The sequence below is a fragment of the Vitis vinifera genome, chromosome 12, assembly GCF_030704535.1.
Source record: "Vitis vinifera cultivar Pinot Noir 40024 chromosome 12, ASM3070453v1".
Lineage (NCBI taxonomy): Eukaryota > Viridiplantae > Streptophyta > Magnoliopsida > Vitales > Vitaceae > Vitis > Vitis vinifera.
The window spans coordinates 901172-919235 of NC_081816.1; the positions used below are offsets into that span (position 1 = coordinate 901172).

At 34.5% G+C, this 18064-nt stretch overlaps 1 protein-coding gene across 1 annotated transcript; it reads left to right on the forward strand.

Annotated features, from left to right (window-relative positions):
- The first annotated feature begins 1772 nt into the window (after nt 1-1772).
- LOC100267688 (WRKY transcription factor 71) lies at nt 1773-4378 on the forward strand. Its single transcript, XM_002283567.4, has 3 exons — nt 1773-2437; nt 2923-3066; nt 3646-4378. Exons 1-3 carry the CDS (start codon nt 2004-2006, stop codon nt 4001-4003), a joined length of 936 nt encoding a protein of 311 aa, XP_002283603.1. The 5' UTR covers nt 1773-2003; the 3' UTR covers nt 4004-4378.
- The last annotated feature ends 13686 nt before the right edge of the window (nt 4379-18064 follow it).

The window sequence follows — 18064 nt, forward strand, 5'->3', positions numbered from 1 at the left end:
ACTTAAATTAACTCTAAGTTAAATAATACTTAAGTTATTAACTTAAAATTTATTATTTAATTTTTGTTTTAAGTATTAAGGTTATTTAATAAAATTAATTTAAAATTTGTTCTAAATTATAAAATTGACATATTTATTTTCATAAATTATAATTATGATAAAAAATATTAAGTAACAATAGAGGTTGTAGAATAGTAAAAAAGATCATGAAGGTAATTAGGATAAATGGAAGTAGGTAAAATAAAGGTATTAGCTTAAGAATAAGTTAATTGTTTTTATTTATTATTTAAAGTTATTTTTGACTTTAAATCATTAAATTGGCTTACCAAATACCAACTAAGAAATGAGTCATTCTAAATTTCTAAATGTTTTTAAAATAACAATAAGATAATTACCAAACTAATAACCACTATAAAAAAATAAGAAAAATGGGGTGATGGATGGATTTAATTGTTTTTTCTTTCAACACTCACGTGTAGAATGGTGGTTATCTCTGTCGTCGTTTAAGATATTGACAATCGTTTTTTAAAACAAATACTTATTTATATAAACAATATTAATAAAATTTACCATAAAAAATAATTTTATAAGAATTTGTACAAGTCATTTTTATGATAAATTTTAGGTGTATTCATTTTCTTTGAGCGTTCTGAATAATAATTTCCTTTCATATTTTAATTTAAAAATAAAATTTTGTTCTTGAAAATAATTGAGGTGTACCATTTTTAAGATTGCTAGTAAAAATTGGTTTTTGATGACTATTTTTGAAAATGTTTCCAAAAACAACATTATTTTTAGCAACTAATTTTTGTAATTTTTGTAAATTAATGAAAATTTAAGTGAGGAAATACCAAATCCATGATATCCAAATGCTTTCACGTAATTTCATTTGTTTGGCAAGGAAAAGGGGAGAAAGAAAGAAAGAAGGAAAGAACAAATGATTGCATGGAAGAAAAATGAGGTAGTAAGACAAGGAGGTTGTTGCAGGTTGCGAATAAAAAAGAGAGGGAGGTGTTGGTGACAAGAAAAAATACATTGACTGAGAGCAATGAAGATTGAAGAGTGTGAAAGGCACAAACTGGGAAGAAATAGCAACGGTAATGACGTTCAGGCCGCGTCACCTAAGCCTCAAGGCCTCAGAGCCCTCAAGGCCTAAAAAGGCGTAGTGGCAGGCGTGGTAAGCAATACTCTCTCCCACGTGCCGACTGGGCTACTGTGGGGCATAGAGAGGAAGCGGGTCAAAATGACGGTGCCCAATCACTCACACGTGTTAGCCTCATGCTCCATCCATAACTCCCCTTTCCATCCATCTTCTATCTTCTCAGTTGGAAACATTGACCGCCACTTCTTTCGCCCTTTTTGGTGACTGCCTACCACCGCTGCTCTTCAGTCTTCACTCGCCCATATTTCCATTCCATTTTTTTCCCAATTTAATTAGTATTATTATATGCTTCTTTGCCTTACAGATGTCAAATATTGTGTCACTAAATATATCTTAGAAATAATGGAAATTTTGATTTTGATTTTTTTACACCTCAACTTGTATGATCATGGGTAATATTTTATGTGAATTTCCATCATATTTATCTTTAATATTTTTATGAAAAATCAAAATAATTTTTTGAGTTAAGAAAAACATTTTTGAATATTTAAAAACAATTTTGAAATTTCAAAATTACTTCCAAGTGTCTTTTGTTATTTTCCTTTACATCTACATTTAATTGGTAACACCATAAAGAAGAAACTATAAGTATATCCATACTTTTGAGTGTACCCCTAAATTCAGCAATCAAACCTCACCGTGCCACAAGGTAGGAGACTATTTTTTCCTACCTGAAATGAAGCCAAACTCTTGTCCAAAAAGCTTCAACAAACCCCTTTCTCTTTCTCTCTCTCTTTCTCTCCAGACAAAAAGAGAATAAAATCCTCAAGCAAACCACTCTCTGAGCTTTCCTTTGATCTTCCTTCTCTTTCGTCTTTCTCTCTTCTTTTCTTCTTCTCCAATGTCTGATGAGAATAGGAGTACTCCTTACCACCACGATCCTTTCTGTCATGACCAAAATAGGGTTAGTGGGGCTGGCTTCCCATTCTTTTGTGAGAAGCCGGCCATCTTCAATCAAGGAGTGACTCCTTCACCGCAAGGCCTACACGCTACTGATCCCTCCTACATGACCTTCACTGACTACTTACATGGCTCTCTCGACTACAACACCCTTTCAAAGGCCTTTGACATGTCTTGCTCTTCATCCGAAGTCATCTCTCCAGTCGACAATGATTCGGGAAAGGGTACAGCCAGTCATGAACATCCCTCCACGCCTAATTCCTTGGACACTTCTTCTTCCACTGAGGCCATCACTGAAGATTCCGGGAAGAGTAAGCATAAGCCTGATCTGCAGGGAGGAGGGTGTGAAGATGGAGATGAAAATTCTAAGAAAGCGTAGGTTTTTTTGGGGTTCTTCTTTGTAGGTGTTGATTCATGGTAAAGATCACATGATTTCAAGGAATATATTAGTATATATAAGACTTTCTCTCATGGTAGACTTTCAAAGTCTTTGAATAACTGACATTTTTCTTTTATTTCCTTTTTTTTTTTTTTTTTTGCAACATTTTCCCTTGAATTCCTTTCTTTCAGCTCATGGTATTCGACTTTCTCCAGCTTCACGGACAAAAGAAATTAAAGGATTTTTGTTTCATCATTCCCTTTTTCTTTCTTGTCGACTTTCTGATCCAGTAAATTCTTTCTTTTCTGGTAGTTGAATGCAATACCAGTTTGTGGGATCAACAAAGAAAACGGCATACAAATTCAACCCTATGTAGCTGATTTATCATTTTTCAAGCATTCTACATACCCACCAAGGAAATTTTGGTTTATATCTCTGTGCTGCACACATATACTGACATTTTTTTTTGATAATGTTTCAGGAATAAATCGAAGAAGAAAGGAGAGAAACGGCCAAAGGAACCACGGTTTGCTTTCATGACTAAGAGCGAGATCGATCATCTTGAGGATGGATACAGATGGAGAAAATACGGACAGAAGGCAGTCAAGAATAGCCCTTACCCAAGGTTTTACTTCAATTATCACTTCACACAGCACAATTTTTTTAGTAAAGGATTTATTAATTCCCACAAAAAACTGAAAAAATTTTACCTCAATACTTCTGTAAATGAACCTAACTGCTTCATCTTGGCGATCTCTGGGGGAAGAACACTAGAATTGGTCTATATATGGTTATCACAGTATAGCACAGAAATATCAGCTTCGCTGAGTAGTTTTGGAAACATAGGTCTTGCTTGATGTCATGATCTAGAAAAATTCCCCAACATTCCATGGATTATACTTTGTTCATATAAACATAAATTATTGCTCTAACCTCTACATTGAACATGACCAGGCCTGGTTGCAGTCAGTAAGAGTTTCATGAATCATGGTTCTTGTCAACTTACAGATTTCTTATTTTAAAATTGATGATAGAAGGCAAAAACCACTTAGTATAGAGCTTCACTCAGGAGGGGTTAGTGATATTCATTAACATAAACATATGGACATTTCAATATTTTCATCCTATATTGCCTCGTAGAAATCTGTAGATTGCATAGAAGCATGTCATCTCATAGCTCTCTTCCATGGTTGTATGAATGCAGAAGTTATTACAGATGCACCACTCAGAAATGCACTGTGAAGAAACGAGTTGAAAGATCATTTCAAGATCCCTCCATTGTGATCACTACATATGAAGGACAGCACAACCATCCATGTCCGGCTACGATAAGAGGCAATGCTGCTGCAATGTTGCCAACTTCATTTTTCTCATCTGCTACAGTGGGATCTAGCTTCCCTCAGGAGTTTCTGACTCAGATGCTTCCCCCAAATAATCAAAGCGGTCCGAACTCTATGTACTATCACAACATTACTCCCCACCACCAGCAGCAGTTCCAACTTCCTGACTACGGATTATTGCAAGATATAGTTCCCTCTTTCATCCGCAAGCAGGAGCCATGAACTCTCTCTATTAATGTAGTTGTTTTGCATGGTAGATGAACCGATACCTTATGTCTAGCTTTTATATATGAAGGGATTGCAGTGAATGCATATTTCTGGCCTATGATGTTCGAGTACAAATATTATTCAGATCTTACAGAACTCCCTCACTTCAGATCAACTTTATCTTAAAGTTGAAACGCAGTGTTCACTTGAAGTAATGGCAGTTCGCTTTGACATTGCTTTCATGGGAAATGAAACATCATATCGGAGGATATGATGGTCAGGTCCAATTCGTATGATTGTAGTTGTTTGATCACACTAGAGACTGTAATTTTGCAATATTGGATGATTGTTGAACATTTTGTTTGGGAATCAGCAGTTTAGGTTATTGAACGTACAAGTTATATATACACACAAAAGATCCAACACATTGAACCTCTAAATTTTATTATGGGATAGAGCAATTGGGTTATAGAAGTTTGGTGGTTCACACTTCAGATGAATGACTCGGGGTTTGTCTACATATTCATTTAAATCCCATAATGCAAACCCACATTTTGATCTCTCTCTGTCTCTCTCTTTCTATATGTATATCAACCTAGTCTCTGAAATAATTCAATGGAGATCATGTCGCCATAGTTGCAGATTTAGAGTTCAGCTCTCTCAATCTATTCATTTAAATTTGAGTTTCACCTTTCAATAATCAGCTTTTTTGTTTTTAGAGCTTCTTCAGTGGCTGTTGCCATATTAATTTCGCACTTTATATGATTAAGGAGTGATGCTCCGACAGTGGAATATCAGCAGCATTTCATTCTAAGATCAGCATATCCTGACATGCTTATAATTACGAGGATATAAACTCAACCCCATTCTGTCATATATTGAGAGGCATTTGCAATAATGTTATGCGGGAATTTAGACTGATGTTCCAAGGAATAATAGGATTAGCATATTATATTTCAATTATACAATAATAACGCAAGCCCAAAGCGTGACATGCATTCCAGGAACTGCATAATTATAGTAGAAGAAAGCAAATCGCATTGCAGATGAAATGCTTTGTCAAATTGCTAAGGAATTGAAAGGCCAACATCTTGGAATATAGCTGGCCATGCACATGATAGCAGCCAAACCACTTACGGTACATATATTACTAGGGTATCTTAAAGATCCATTTCCGACATTCCTTCATCTTTGCATGTTACTTCAACATCAATCAGGCCTACAGGGTGTACTCTCTCTCCCTCCCTCTCTCTCTCTCTCTCTCTCTTTCTCTCTCTCTCTCTCTCTCTCTCTCTCTCTCTCTCTCTCTCTCTCTCATAATGAATGGAACTTGAATAGCATGACAAACAATAGTGTAGACTTTGTTTCATCATGAACCATATAAAATAAAGATGGACCATAAGGTCAAATGTTTTCCAAAACAGTTTTCAAAAAATAATTGTTTATGATAGTTTTTGAAAACAATTCTCAATTGTTGATGATATTTTTTAAAAACAATTCTCAATGTTCTCAAAAACAAGCAAAAGATTTTCGTATTTTCAATTGTTAGTGTGAACACTTAACACAAAACAACAAAAAAATACATTAAATTTCTATACAACAAAATTTTCAAATAAATTGTTTATTTTAAAAAATTTATTAAACATAAAGAAAGAATTCCAAATAAACATTAACTCACCTTTTTCATATAGTTCTATTATGAGATGAGCAACTTTAATCCATTGTAAGTGCTTTAATGACAAGGGATTCCCGCATCATATATCTAATGTATTCCGATAATTAGGCTTAAGACGAGATAATTAAGTACCAGTTATAAGTATGATTTTTCATTAATTAAGAAAAAAAAAAGTGTGTTCTTCCGAGTATGATAAGCTTTTGATAGCTATAGCATTTTCTTAACTCCAACTATCTTTCTTGCTGTGGATATTTAAAGACCACAAGAAGTGGGCATCGTCCATGTAAGCTTGGATCCTCCTCTTGGTTCAAACTGAATTACGAAGGATCACACTTTCAAGGATTTAACTGCAGAAAATTCTTCAACTTCAAGCCATGAACTCTTTGCCTGAAAGATTTGACGAATTAATTTTCTAAGATGGGATATGTATGAAAACAACGTACACATCGTGTTAAAAGCTTTTCTTTCTCTCTCTCCTTTTTCGTGTCAAAAGCTTTCTTTTCTTTCTCCTTTTTCGTGATTGAATTTTGGATGGCCTCCCAAGCTACAAACACTAAAAAATGATTTGAGTCCGAATTGCAGTGTAAAGTTTTATCTTTTTTTCTCCTTTCGACAACCCTTTTTGACCTTGTGATTTCCTTTCCAAGGAAGTATTGAGATTTTCTAGATCTTTGATTTCAAACTCTTTAGCAAGAAAATTCTTGAGTTTGCATAGTTCTTCCTCATAATCTTAGGATGATGATATCATCTACGTATGATAATGGCCATTTTAAGTGCAGTACAATTTGAAATATTGGGTCTGAACCTTTTATCAGGTTGAGTAAGACTTTGTGGTAAAGAAAAGTCATTTATTAACCATCTCATGTAGTTAAGAGACAAATCACAAAAAAAAAAAAAGCATGTGTTCATTAAAGGTCAAATGAAAGATCTTCATGTGTCACAATCCAATAATGCAATATAGGTGTGGAAAAATAAAGGACAACGACTCCAACAAATCCAAAAATAAAGAATTTTAAATATGGTTTGAATATATTTTTTGTTTTCTATTTTTAAAAAATAGAAAATTATAGTACTCCTTAAATTTACTTTAAGAAAACAGTACCTTTTTAAAACTGCTTAAAAAAATGAGGTTATTAAAAAAATTTCACCATCTCAATAAAAATTTTAAAAATAACTTTTGAAGGTATAAGACCAAATTCATGTTTTTTTTGTATATAAGAATTACTATATTTTATGTAAGGGTTACTACTTTAAAAAAGAAGAATTGTGTTCAAACGAGCACTTAGTAATTATGATATAATTATTGAAATAAACAAAAACAATGGATTGGATGATTAAGAAAGTAATTATCGATTTTCATTAAAAACTATCCAAATATGTTCTTCCAAATTCCCTAAAATGTTAATTTTAATTAGAGTATAATATTTTAAGTGTTAGGACTTTCCAAATATATTTGAAAATTTTCCTTAAATATTAACATTAATTAAAAAATTATATTTAAAAGAAACCAAAAAAACTATCCAAGCATATCACTCTGCAAACCCTATAAATAGTCCTCAATACTTTCAAGACATAACATATATAACATATGAATAGAGTTAGAGAAATTGTTTCAAAGTCTCAAGAGCTTTTCAAGCCTTGTCTTTTATCTTAAAATTTGAATTTAAAGTTTCAAAGGTTTTTCAAGGTCAAGTTGAAGATTCAAAGATCATTTAAGGAAACAAAAAAAGTTTAAAGGTTTAAAGTTTGGGAAGAACACAATCAAAATACTTTAGAAATCAAGCCCTTAAATGCTTTTGATCCTAGATTATTAAGCATTCAAACTCTTGTATTGCATTATTTTCTTTTGGATAGAAGAAACAAAGGATAAGATAGAGATTGTACCAATTTCTCAAATTGAGGAAATTTTTTAACTTGATCGTACATATTTTTGAAGAGAAATTTATGTGTACAAATTTTTGACTCGTTTGATGGAACCATCTCACAAGAATTCATTCATTACATTAGCTTTCCTAGTTGTAAAGGACATGGTTGAGCAAGTGGTATCACACTCAATCTTGTCTTAGAAAAAACCTTTAAACTCTAAGTCCTCTTCACTCAATAAGTTCATGAATCCAATAACGAGTCTATAGCAACATCTTTTGCGATAATTCGAAGGCAATGCATGATGTGGCATCTAGTTTTGTTGACACTTCTAGTGACATCATGCTAATTATAATGAGAATCATGCTCACTTTAGAACAACTTGTCAACATGACTAGAACAATTGAAACTTTAACTAAGTTTATGCCATAAACGAATGCTCAAATAACTCTCCATATTAGCGGAGAGAATCAAGTCATGGTGTTAATTTTTAATAAGCTCTATATCTCAAGAAAATCCTTTCCAAGCTAAGGTTTTGAACGTGTAAGATCAATACAAGAACTTCTAAGTCTCTATAGATGAATTTATCCCTATTAGTCAATTAAGGGCATTTCTCTTTGATACCATAAAAAACAAGGAAGAAAATCTTTCATCTTTCCATGCCTATGTGATGAGATCCCAAACTTAGTATCTTAATAGGGTCAATCAAACCTATTTTGATGAGTAAAAGGTCTCAAAATTAATTCCTAGTTAAAGTTTGGTGTTGGAGCCCTTGTTTTTGAACTAATGTGTTTTGAGGCTTAATTCAAGTAATTATAAGTGTTTTTAGCAAATTGGGAAGCCATTGAGAAGAAACGTGGAAAGAAAAAAGCATTCAAAAACACAATTTTCTAAGAGGATAATTGTGCACTCATTAGGCGCACAATTCTTAATTTGTGCATTTTTCGTCTACGCAATTTTAAGAATACCAACCCTTAGTTAAAGGAATTATGCACTAAAGAGAAGTAGTCAAGATTACACAATTAAAAAGTCAAGGCTGTAGGGTGTGTAATTTAAAATAGCACACCTCCCACTCTTCATACGTCAAAAAGCAAAACTTACTCTTCGAGCCTCAAATTAAGCACCCCTAAACTTAAAAGTGCACAAAAGACACTGTGTGAAAATTGTGCACCTCACTCTCCAAATCTAAAAGAGCACAATATGAAGAAGTGTGCAATTTCAAAGGCATGCCTACCCCGATAATTAAAAAATGCACCTCAAGAGGCCCTCATTACATGATTTCACACCTAAACCAAAGCTTGTCAACCATTTTCTCTGATTTCACGATCATATCCAAGATTGATGAAAACAACCATTCCTCATAGTAGTTGCTACTTCACCAACTAGCCCCATCATACCTATCAAGCCATTACACCAATCAAAATTGGACTCTACCTACCTAATTTTGGTGAGTACAATTACAATTATAGAGGCAAAAAAAGGGAGAACGCAAAAAAGCCAAGGCATCAACAATTTAGGAAGAGACATAAATGATGAAAAACATAGAGAAGATAGTATAGGACATAATTAGAGTTAGGAAATTTCTTAGGAAGTAGTGAAGGGTCTGAAACCTTTTTACCCTATTTCTAATCTCTCCATATCTTTCTAGTATAACACAATCTTGTATTTTTACTCTCTTTTTATTAATCCAATTCAATTTCTTGAACACCCTTTTTGCTTTGTGTTTATAATATAATTAATTTCCATGTTAAATTATTTGCACATGTTTTTCCATTTGATCGTGATGTTGGGCTTAATTAGTTGGGTGTTGTGAGTGGAAGAGTGGGGTATTTTCCCTAGCTCCTTAAAATGTTAATGTGAATGTGGATCGGGAAATAAAGCCAATGGTTGGAACAACTGCATGTTGCAATGATTGTGAAGGCCACAAGTTAAGCAATCATTAGAAATATGTTTGAACTGTAATGAAAATGGCTTATATCTCCCCTGAAATAGAGCATTATAGTAATGGTCAAAGCAGGACCCTATTGTAGTTAATTCCCACTACAATAGTTGTGAAGACCGCAAGTCAAGCAACTTTGAGAGTGAGTTTGAGCAAGAAAAGTTATGGCCTAGCTTAACTCGATCCAATACCTTAGTATCCCAATAAGTCAGATGACTAAAAAATGATACTCTACACCTATGAGAATAGATTGACTTAGCAAGTGAGATTTCTCCTCTAACCTCCACTCAACACCTTATCTATTTTACTTTCTAAACACTTTAAATCACACACATCAATCTTTCCTTACTTGGATGATATTTAGAAATACCTAGCTAACAACTTTGTAAGAAAGCAACTTTCCCTATGGGATTAATCCTAGTATCCACTAGGCAATAATGAAAATCTTTGCACTTAGAGATTTGACACACTTTTGGTGCACAACCAAGATCAACTACTATGCTAAGCCTTTCTTAGAGAGAGTCTAGCTTTTGAACATGCATATAGGCTTTTAGCCACCAAAATTTCAATAATTTGATGACAAAAGGAATCGAGGGCAACGTGTGGCCTATTAATGGAAACATGTAATAATGTGGGCATTCATAGGATCTCCTAGTCAAACAATTTGATTGTTCTATGAAAGAAAATGCCTTTGATTGGTACATCGATCTTAAATTTGGTTTAAAAGATAGTTGGGAACAACTTAAGTAAGAGTTCCTCAATCGTTTTTAAGGTACTCAATACATTGTAAGCATGAAAAAGCTCCAAAAAATCATTGATCGAATGAGGATTCTATCATTGATTGTATCAATAAATGGAGAACTCAACTATGATGACAAATTATTCACAACCCAAGCTATTAAGACGTGTACACAATTATTAGGATTTACACTACATTCTACAAGGAATAAAGCCAATAACCCTTAAAGAATTAAGAACATGAGCCCATGATATGGAACTTAGCATTTCAACTAATGGAAATATGGCTCTATTTTTTTAAGATCCAAGAAATGGTAAGAATAAGAAATACACTTTTAAGGGGTTAGAAATCTTCTATAAAGGCAAGTAACACAAGCATTATGAATACTAATACTATTCTAGAAAAACTCCTAAGTAACATGAATGGGTAAAAGTCCAAAATAATTTACATTTTTTAGGATAGAACCCTTAAGAGCATGATATGATATAATAGATTTGGAATTCATTATTTATTTGATGATATTCTAATTTTACTTTAATATATTATTATTCCATGCATTACAACTTATGAGGTTTTTTGCCTAGCATCTCTTTCATTGTATATGACTTGAGTGCAATAGGAGTTACATGAAAGTTCCAAGTTATGGGTTCCTTATAAGTAGATGACTTATTCACAGTTGGTTCATGAATTTAAGCAATCCATTAGAGAATGTAAGACACCATCTTCTAATTGGAGGTCGATGACTTGTTTTGATCATCAAGATGAGTTTCCCATAGTGAGTGCATTTGTGTGCATGGTTTATATATTGGATAGGATCCACAATGAGTCATGACGTAAGGTTATTGAGTAGTAATGACTTCACCAAGTTGTTATGTTGTATTGTTTCTCAATTTTGAGAGAATACTTTGCTTATGTTAAAATTAGCAGTAGCTTTGGCCCACAAGTAAGATCCTAAAGTGATCATATATCCCCTATGGATTGGGTTACTATTAGTTGAAGTCAGTAATAATAGTTATTCTCAATAGAGGTATCATAATATCTCATGAGATTCAGTTTCCTTGGGTGATTCTAATGATGTGTATTTAGCTATGGTCATTGTAGTTCCTTAAGTGAAACTTGACATTAGTTCTGATGAGTTAACATATGTCAATTGATCACATTATATGAGGATTTGGAACTCAAGGATTGTAGGTAATCATGAGAGGTTGATAGTTTTCACCTTGTTAGATTACAAATACCAGTTCATAAGGAGATTGTATACAATGGATAATGAGTCATAGGTTCAAACACCTAGTGTCTTGTTATAATATACTTAGACTACTAGAACATAGTTGACATTTTGTAGTGGAATATTAAGTCAACTTTTGAATTAGATTTTGAGAGAGCTAATACTATCTTCTAGGTCTTAATGGTCCCTATTTGAGTTCATATACCTTATATACCTTGTTGGCACGTTTTATGAAAGTTGAATCAACTCTAAGTTCACCTATGTGCATAAGGTCATTTTAGTAATTATGCAAGGTTGCATAGAAATTAGTGGACAACATCTCTAGACTAGACTAATTGATTAATTGGAACTTTATTAGGTTAATTAATTAATTAGGACTCTTTTTTGGGCTAAATTAAGTGATCTAAGCCTAAGATGAGCTTTAGTCACTTAAGCCCACTAGGAACCCTATAAATACCCCTTATAAGGTTTTTATTCTTCTATTCTTCATTCACATTCTAGAGATAGCCCTAGTCTTTACCTTAAGATACTTCTACTATCTCTATACCAAAGCTAAAGTCATCGAGTAGAAGATCTCTAGGTCTTCAAGGTCATCTTCAACACTTAGAATTTAAGGTTTGGGAACATCTAAACTAAATGTTAGATTTTTAATCCTAAAAATCAATTTTTTTTAAAAAAAATTGGTATTGCTTATATTGCATAGATCTTTATTTAGGGTATGTCAAATAAAATCTTACAAAGAGTAAAATTTTGATTTTATTACAAACAAAGAGTAAAAGAGAAAAGATAATAGGATATCGAAGTACCTTTGAGTGCTTCAATAGTTAATAGAAGGAGAAATTGCAACCCCATGGGTGGAGAGAATCTTTGAGTCCTCTATTAAAGTTAAAAAGAGAGAAAGAGTTTGAAATAGAGGGTTTTCTATTTCTGTTTGAAATAGAATAGTTTAGAGAAGGTAACAAGAGTTATATTTAGTATATATAGTAGCAGAACGGGCTATTATTATTACATCATTCTTAGTGGATTTTTTTTATAAATTTACCGATATTTGATAAATTAATTTTTAAAATACAGTAGATTAGAAAATAATTTCAATTATATGACAGTTTCGGACATGTAGGAATGTAATGTGAAAAAAAAAAAACATAATACTTTCACATTTTAATAAAAGTTTCTGATGCAAACCTCACGTCACTCATTTCTCAAACCCCAATAACCATTTCTCTTTCCTTCTCAAACTTTTCCCTACACTTGTTGCTTACCATCAAAGTGGAGCTCCTTGCATTGACATCAATAGAAATGAGGTGTAGGGCAAATCCAAGACACTGCCACTCGCAGGTGTTAGGTAAGTTTTGTGGTTGTGTTCGGTGGTTTAGAAAGTGTAAGAAAGTTGAAAAAAATGAAGTTTCCATTATTTTATTTTTATTTTTACAATTAATCTGAATAGACTAAAAGTCACAGAAAAAGTTTTCATTTTTTGTGGTTCCATGTGTTGTGATTCATGTCTATCCTATTAATCCATCATACACACCAAGTAAAGGAATGCATGCTAACAACACATAAATCTAAAAATCATCACTGAAAACACCCTTTTCATTTAATATAGATTCGATTTTGTGGACTATTGGAAAGTGTCTCTTCAAGAGATATTTTTAGTATAAATTCGATTTTGTGGACTTTTGAAAAGATTTTATGAAATTATGGAAATTGTCTTTTTTAGAGATGCCTTAGTATAAATCCAATTTTTTTGGAATTATGGAAAGACACCTTTAGTTTAAATTCAATTTTTTTTAAGCGTATACCAAGTATATGAAAATTATAAAGGGTGTCTCTTAAAGAGACCTTTGATGTGACAAAAAATGCCATAAATTTGTAAATATTTTTCGAACTACCATGTTTAAAGAATTTTTTTAAAAAGTTATTGTAGAAGTTAAAAAAAAAAATCCTTTTTGGTCTCAATATAAAAAAACCCGTAACTATAGCATCCATGCTTATTATCTTTGGTTGTGGTTTCCAATATAACTGCTACCGTATACTTTATCAAGAAATTTTCCCACGAGACTTTCCTTCTTCACATATTGTAGCCGCAAAAAAAGTCTTAGTGAGTCTATGTATCATCGTTGGTTGCAAAAATTTTTTACCCCTGTTATAGCCATGTAATATATGTTGTATTTCTTGTAGTGACTTTTAGCAATTACATTTATTTTCTAATAATATTTTTTCAAATAAAATTTATTCCCATGCATTGGACTCGTACCCTCCATTGTGGCTAATAAAAGATAATATTATTTTTTTTTATATCTTAATGTCATAGGGAAAATGTGAGGAATAACCATTAAAACAAATGAAAAACAAAAGTTTGAGGAAAATAATTTTTAAAATAATTTAATTTTTTTTACTTTGAATTTTTTTATGGACAATAAGATTTCAAAGAAAAGAAAATTTATGCATTTTCTTTGTTTTTTTTAAAATATATTTTTCTTTTTATTAATATTCCAAACTTGATAACTTTAGCCAACTAATTTTAACCATACTCAACAAAATAATTAAAATAAAATTTAGGACTTTTCTACACACACACACACACACACATATATATATATATATTGCATTGGCGTTGCATAGTGATTAAGAAAAAAATGATCAAAATAGGAAATTTATATTTAAAACAAATTGTCAAGTGCAACCTAAGTGTAAACCCCTTAAAAGACCAAGGGTTCTTTTCATTTGTTTGGGACCACCTGGGGAGAGAATTTTCCATTCATTTTTTTGAGATGAGAGGGGGACCCCTTTTCTGCCAGGAAGAAGCCGCATGGACAGGTGGCTAAGGACATGGCTGGCTATGAGGGTGGTTGAGAGGCCATGCTTGCTGATCGAGAAACAGGAGAGTGGGTGATAACTGTGACAAGAGGGTTTGAGGTTGAGGGGTTTGGAATGGCAGCTAGGAGGAGCAGAAAAAGGGGACTAAGTTTTTTTTGAAAAAAAATAAAAATCTAGAGAGTTGAAAGAGAGGACAGAAAAGATCACTGGGAGGAAAGCTGGAGAGAGAAAACAAAAATATGAGAGCTAGCTGGAGGGGAAGTTTTGAAGGACGTTGAGGAAAAATGCAGGAGAAGAGTCCAAAGAGGAGGAAAAACAAAGGAAATGGAACTGGCTGACGTTTTTTTTGGGATTAGGAAGAAGGAAACTAGAGGAGGAAGCTTTTCGGATATGGGTTTTTTTTTTTTTTTTTTTAGTAGGGAGGTGAGAGAAAAGCTGGACTGAGAGAGAGAGCAACATATAAGCAAAAAATGAACAGAAACTGAACGGGAGCACTCTCAAATAATGCAATTCAGAATATCACCCTGGAAGCTCCATGGTTTAGATCTAGTGAAAGATTATGCGCTTACATAAGTTGCAGTTCTTTGCGAGAAGTTGATGCATCAAAAGTTCTGTAAAAAATTCCATAGAAGCCAGCCAAAGGTCATCACTCAGGTATGTTCTTTGCCTCTCATATTTATTAGGGTATTTTGTTGTGATTTTCATTCAGTACTCATTGATTTATTTATCAATTGTTATACTTGTTTCATTTTATTAGTAGAGACCCGACTTTAGGGACTTAGAGGGGTGCTACGGTCTTTACCGTACCTTCCCGATAAGTAACCTGATCCCCGAGCCCAATCCGGTTTTTCGCAAACCACCTTTTCCAAATAAGGAGTCACACTTAGGGTTTTCTTTCTTATTTTGTTTACTCTTTTAAAAATAAAACAAAAATAAGTGGCGACTCCAAGTCATTTTCTTAATAAATAAAAATCATTTTTCAAATAAAAATCGAGCTCACCATCGAGTGGAAAACGCATGAGCCGAAATACGGGGTCCACAAAATGGCGACTCCACTAGGGATCACTAGAAGGTCAAGCTTGAACATAAATTAAGGCAAATGTGGCGTTTGATTAGTCAATCAGTGGGTACCCACCTTTCTTTGTGCGTGTATTTATTTGACTATTGATTACACATTGAGAGCTCTTGATATCATTACACTTGATGCATTCTTGGTTATTGTATTTGTTTGGGACATTGACATGTTGATTATATTGATTGATCATTTCGTTTTTCCTCACATGTCGACTTTCCTGGTTGTACGATCACTATGCTCACCTTGACATGTACATTCTTCTTGTTGCTTATCTCGTTCATCTTGACATGTTTGATTTTTGGTTGTATATTATCATGATTGTTATGGAGCATGCTATCATTGCCAGATATTCTTCTCGATTAGCTTGTGTGTAGATTTGGATGATATATACCTATTCTGCTTGTCTGTATGTTGCATGACTGTCCTTCTTCTGCATGATTGCATGTCGCTTGTCCGTGTGGGTAGCATATCTATCCCCTTACCTCAAACTCTCTTGGTTTCGGTCATTCCCTTAATTCCGGTTCTCACTATTGCAAGTGTGAGGCATTCTGTGTGCTTGTTCTCTGACCGAGCCAGAGATTAGGAGTAGGGTCTAGCGACGAGCTATACTGATGTTTGGGAGCATTCTTGAGGTGTCCGACACACTGATGTCGATTGGAGTTCGATCATTGAAGACCTGTATAGCCTAGAGCTAGGTTTTATGGATATTTGTGTGGCCAGTGTGTTTCCTTTTCTGTTTTAGCTTCTTAGGGTTTTCAGATGCACCCATACCACTCACTGTGCACCTTAGATCGTCAATGAGTGATCATGGTTGTGAGATATGCCAGCCATTAGGAGAGTTTTCACCATAGGAGCCCCTTGGGATGTCGAGGTAGTGCATGTGTGGAGGTGATGACCACCTTGCACGGAAGCGCCCCGTCTCTTCGGAGGCATGCAAAGGGTTGCGTACCGTCGGAGGGTACGATCGCTTCTGCTAGGGATCCTTTAAAGTCCACCATTTTTATTTTTAGAGCCACCTTGACCTTGTAAGTTGAGCCATAAATCCTTCGATTAGGACTCTCTCCTTACACGTGGGTGCATCTAAGGGCTTTCAGAGCCTCTATGGTCATAGTTTGGATTCGACACTCCCTCTTTTTAGTCTCTAGTTGAGAGTGCTCAGAGATTGGTATGAGTTTGAGTATCGGTTGGATCACCTTTATCATGTCGCCTTAGTTTGTTCTTTTCACTCGATGAGTTTGTCATGCTTTCTCCCTAAGGCCTTTCGTCTTTCTTTCTTGGCTCGACACATCCATTCACTTTGCTATCACTTGCTCGATGCTTTGGGATATGTTCATTGATAAGTTTTTTACACTATACACCCATCACAGGCTCAGTACCTCATTCTTTGTTGGATACTTGATTTGATTTTCAACTCGATGCTCATATTTTCATTACAGAAAGGTGAAAGACACATTTTCACATTCACACCTTTTTCGAGAGAGTTGTCTTGATCACCTTACCATTTTTTTTTCTTATGGAGCTCGAGTTGAAGGTTGAGTTAAGGACATGTGGTTATAGATGGAGTATTGATCTCGTGATAGCGTGTTTTTCACACTTCTTTCATCTTGGATTGTTGATAAGAATTCTCTAGTCACATTTGTAGTCATCTCGCAATTGACACCTTTATGACTCCAAAGTTCTCATCATACATCCAGATTTTGGATTACCACCTCAGGATCATGTGCTTGCATGTTGTATTGTTGTCTTTTAAGGTCTTATCTTGTGTCCTTCATCCATTTCGTTTGCATTGTAGGGTGTCATTTTATGAGTTGATTGAGTCTGGAGTTACATCCTTGGAGGAGAGTTGGAGGTCGATTGATCAGAGTAGATTCACATCAGAGTTCAGACAGTTCGATCGAGATGTCAGACGAGTTAGCTTCCACACTTGCTTCTATTCAGGAGTTCATGACATGGGTTAGTAGACGTTTGGATCAGATAGAGAGTTCTCGCTAGGATCATCATCTAGTTGGCATTAGCACCGACGATACAGTTCCTCATGTACCTCAGACAGCGCAGGTTTTTCCACCTGGGACTTCACCTGGCATTCCATTCCATTTATCAAATCATTGTGAGACTGCTCCACCACCTACTGCCACAATGTCACCTCCCATGGTTCCTACTATTGATGATGCTAGATTGGCCGAGCAGGAGGCCAGGATCAAGAGGCTTGAGTCTAAGATGAGACAGATCAGATTGCAAAATGGAGGTTTGACTTGGGATGATAGGGATGGTATATCGGCGGCTAGCTTGCCCACCAAATTTCGCATGCCAGACATTGAGCATTATAGTGGGATCGGTTGTCCTAAGATCCATTTGAGACTATACAACACAGTCATGAGAGCACACGGGATAAATGATGCACAGTTGGTGGCCCTCTTCCTTATGTCACTTAGTGGAGCGGCTCAGAAATGGTTTGCTTCAGTTGAGCCTTCGAGACTCCGCACCTGGGAGGATGTGGCTCATGAGTTCCTAACTCAGTTCGCTTTCAGTGCGGATATTGATGTATCTAGACGAGAGTTGGAGGCCACCAGGCAGAGGCCAGATGAGTCTATTTCTTCCTTTGTCATTCGTTGGAGGGCAAAGGTGGCTAGTATGATAGATCGGCCTAAGGAGCAGGATCAGATTGATATGGTTCTTCGGAACCTACAACCGAGGTTCGCGAGACGTCTTGTGGGCATCCCATTTCAGGATCTTAAGA